Genomic DNA, 3,204 nt, shown 5'->3' on the forward strand with positions numbered 1-3,204 from the left:
CACACACACACACACACACACACACACACACACACACACACACACACGCACACACACACGCACACACACACACACACAAAAAAGCCTTTTACTTCTGGTCTGTTATTTTCTTCACACTGACCATTCAAAAGGAATTGATTAGGATAATTAATAATCTAGTTTCACTCAGATTTCCTTGAGGAACTGCTTAAATGAGTACGCAGCTAAATAAGGGGAAACCCTGCACTCACACTCACACACCAGTAGTTTATTTTTTTGTTTGATGTTAAAATCACATAACTACTACTTTAGTGTTCTTATTCACACAACAATTGAACAGTATCAAAGCCCACTTGGAAGTGGACCAAGACTTGTTTCGGTTGATGTGAAACGGTCACAGCAAAATCTGGTGTGGTTCATTTGTGGTTGAGCCACACCGTCTGTCATTCATAAAATGAGGTGGAGTGGAAGTCTTTAATGCTTATAATCAGTTGCTTTTTGGTGAGCGCTCTGTGACACCAAGAACGATACTTGAACACATCAGGTTCAGTATTCAAGTGCTGCATGACTTGATGTCAGGAAACATTATTTGATGGAACTCTGTGGGTCCATTTAGTGCTGACAATGCAGAATAACATCACACCTGTCCAATGAAGGAGTTACCCTACAGCCCTGTTTACCCCTCCTGGTTTGTTTGTAATAAGTTCGTACATGTAATTAACTAGTACTTAAAATTTAAAACAAATAAACCAAACTACAGCTTCAAAGAGAGTGTAAAGTTGTTGTAACAATTTTGCATCCATCCAAATTCATGTTTCCACCAACCTTTGTCAAACCCAGTAATTGTTTGAAATTTGAGCAAGATCCTTTCCAAAGTTTCAGGCTGAACATCTAGGATTTAATGTATAGAAGAATGTATATATGATATTGCCAGCCATTGTGGAATAGTTTTAATAGTCCAGGGGAATATTTAATAGAAAAATAAAAAAATAAAGACTTGAGGTTAATATATTAACCATAAACTATTCATACTAGGCTTCCACACATATAGCAAATCAGCAGTATTCTTGTTTATATTATATCGGCTATCAGCTACAATCAGCTTCTTCATGCCAGTCCATGACTCTTACCCTTATGGTCTGTCTTCACTAGTTGTGAATATTTGCATTTATGTGCCTATGAATGCATATATACTTACGCCCTCTTTAGCAGCAGGCAATAATCCACCAGGACTGGAACCACATCCTGAACTCAGAGAGAGAGAAAGAGAGAAAATTTGAAACATTCAATGAATTAAGGAACATTTTATATGACAAGTTCTACAAGTTCAACACTATATTGCTGACCAATATGTATCAACATGCCTCAACCTGAGAGACAGTGAAACAGTGAAGGATATTAGGGAGGCCTGAAGGGAAGGGCTCTCAGTTGTCGACTTGGTGACTTTCCCATTAGTGCTGCTAGATACTTTCACTGAAAAACAGTCTGCATCACTGGGCTGAGTATTTTTTGTTTTTTCTAGCCTCTTGCTGGTTTCTCCAGTCGCTGATCCATCTATCAATCATGTACTTTTGTATTTTGATGCTTTGGCAACATTGTGAGAGAGAGAGACTTCAAATGTTGTTCATTCATGTCAACAAAGAAAAGAAGACACAATCTGCCGACAACATATAATAAGCAGTGCTTCCCAACCCTTTGTCTGATGTTCCCCCACCACCCTGTCAGATAAACTCAAGTAACCCTTCATCGGTCACTCAAGTACTCCAGTTCAAATTTGAGGTAGTTATACTTTATCTGAGTATTTCCATTGTTATATATTTTACTCCATTACATTTATGTAATCTAACTAATTAGTATTATAAAAATACAATGTATTGTTATATATTAAACCACTGGTTTCCAAGCGGTTTGGTATGATCCCTTAGAATGCAGATTAAGGAACAATCTGCAATCGTTGTACTGTATTTGAATGGAAAGCGTACCTGTGTAAATACATGGGGCACAACAGAATTTGTATCAAATGTTCCTGATGTTGGCATGAAATCGTGCAATATATCAAATACAGACTGGACCTAAAAGCACGATATATAAATTGTTTATTACAACATGTCAAAATTACACATTTGTTATCAAAAAGTTGCCACCAAACTCTCGCAACCTACATTAAATGTAATAACATGTTTGATGAAAGGCTATTATATTATGTGCAGTTATTGTTATCCTGTTTCTCTTTATTCTTCTTCTTATATTTCTTCCGTCCCACCTCTTCTTCTTCTTCATTTTTTAAGCTACAGAAACCATTCAACTATCAAAATGTTCAGCTCTATAATGACATTTCTGCTATGACTTTTCATATTTCTATCTCTTATGCTTTATGAATTATTAAACTTTTTGCAATTTTAATTTTGAATGGGATTTCAATGGAGAAAATGTTCAAATCCTCTTAAACTTCTTCAACTTTCAAATCCTTCAACTTCCTCATATTTCCAGCTACAGACACCATTTCAACTTTCAAATGTTGAGGAAACCCTGATCTATTGCCACATTATTCAGCTTTTTGATACATTTTAAACTGCAGCAATTTAACTTTTATGATTTTTCAGCCCTTTTCTGACTTTATAATGGGTGTGTATTGTGCAGCTTAGAGTGCGTGATGTCACCGCTAGAGTGAAGAGCAGCTTGAGATTCTTGTGAAAAAAAGATTTGTCTTTTGCCACTGTGTCCACAATCTTCACTCTTCATGCATAATTTCTGGATGTAGAAGTAGCTAATCTTGTCCTTGTTGTAGACAAATGACTGTGGAATCCCACAGATTTACACATTTGGCACAGAAGCCTGTTATTGAGAGGAAAACCAACTTTCTGCTCCATAGAGACCAATGTTAAATTTTGCTTCAAAAACATCTTCCACAGAACACGGTACCCCATTTCTAGATCACCAGTTCAGCCACATTTTTTACACTACAGACACAATTTTTACAGGATCTGTTCTTCAACTCATCCTTCCTCTCATTTATGAATATCGGAGCAATAGGAGCTACGGTTATGGAAGTTTTGAGAATTTGTTTGAGAGGTGTTTCCCTGTTTTATCTCCATGAAAAGGCTGCAAGGACTCAGGTGTTTCTGATTAAGCTAATTAGTGATGTTGATAAACACACATGCACTGTGTCTCTCTCTCTCATACAGTCATTCAGGTCTTAGAGACTTTTAGAGGACCCCCCCCCCC

General features: G+C 36.8%; 1 protein-coding gene across 4 annotated transcripts in view; it reads right to left on the reverse strand.

Annotated features, from left to right (window-relative positions):
• vps8 (VPS8 subunit of CORVET complex) overlaps nucleotides 1–3,204 on the reverse strand; it is a 53,968-nt gene that overhangs the window by 24,726 nt on the left and 26,038 nt on the right. For all 4 annotated transcript variants that reach the window (XM_031877248.1, XM_031877249.1, XM_031877247.1 and 1 more), the window contains one exon: nucleotides 1,178–1,224. In XM_031877248.1, coding sequence (XP_031733108.1) covers nucleotides 1,178–1,224 — 47 coding nt within the window. The remainder of the gene's footprint in view (nucleotides 1–1,177; nucleotides 1,225–3,204) is intronic.

Source organism: Anarrhichthys ocellatus, unplaced genomic scaffold, assembly GCF_004355925.1.
Source record: "Anarrhichthys ocellatus isolate YVR2014 unplaced genomic scaffold, GSC_Weel_1.0 scaffold131, whole genome shotgun sequence".
Lineage (NCBI taxonomy): Eukaryota > Metazoa > Chordata > Actinopteri > Perciformes > Anarhichadidae > Anarrhichthys > Anarrhichthys ocellatus.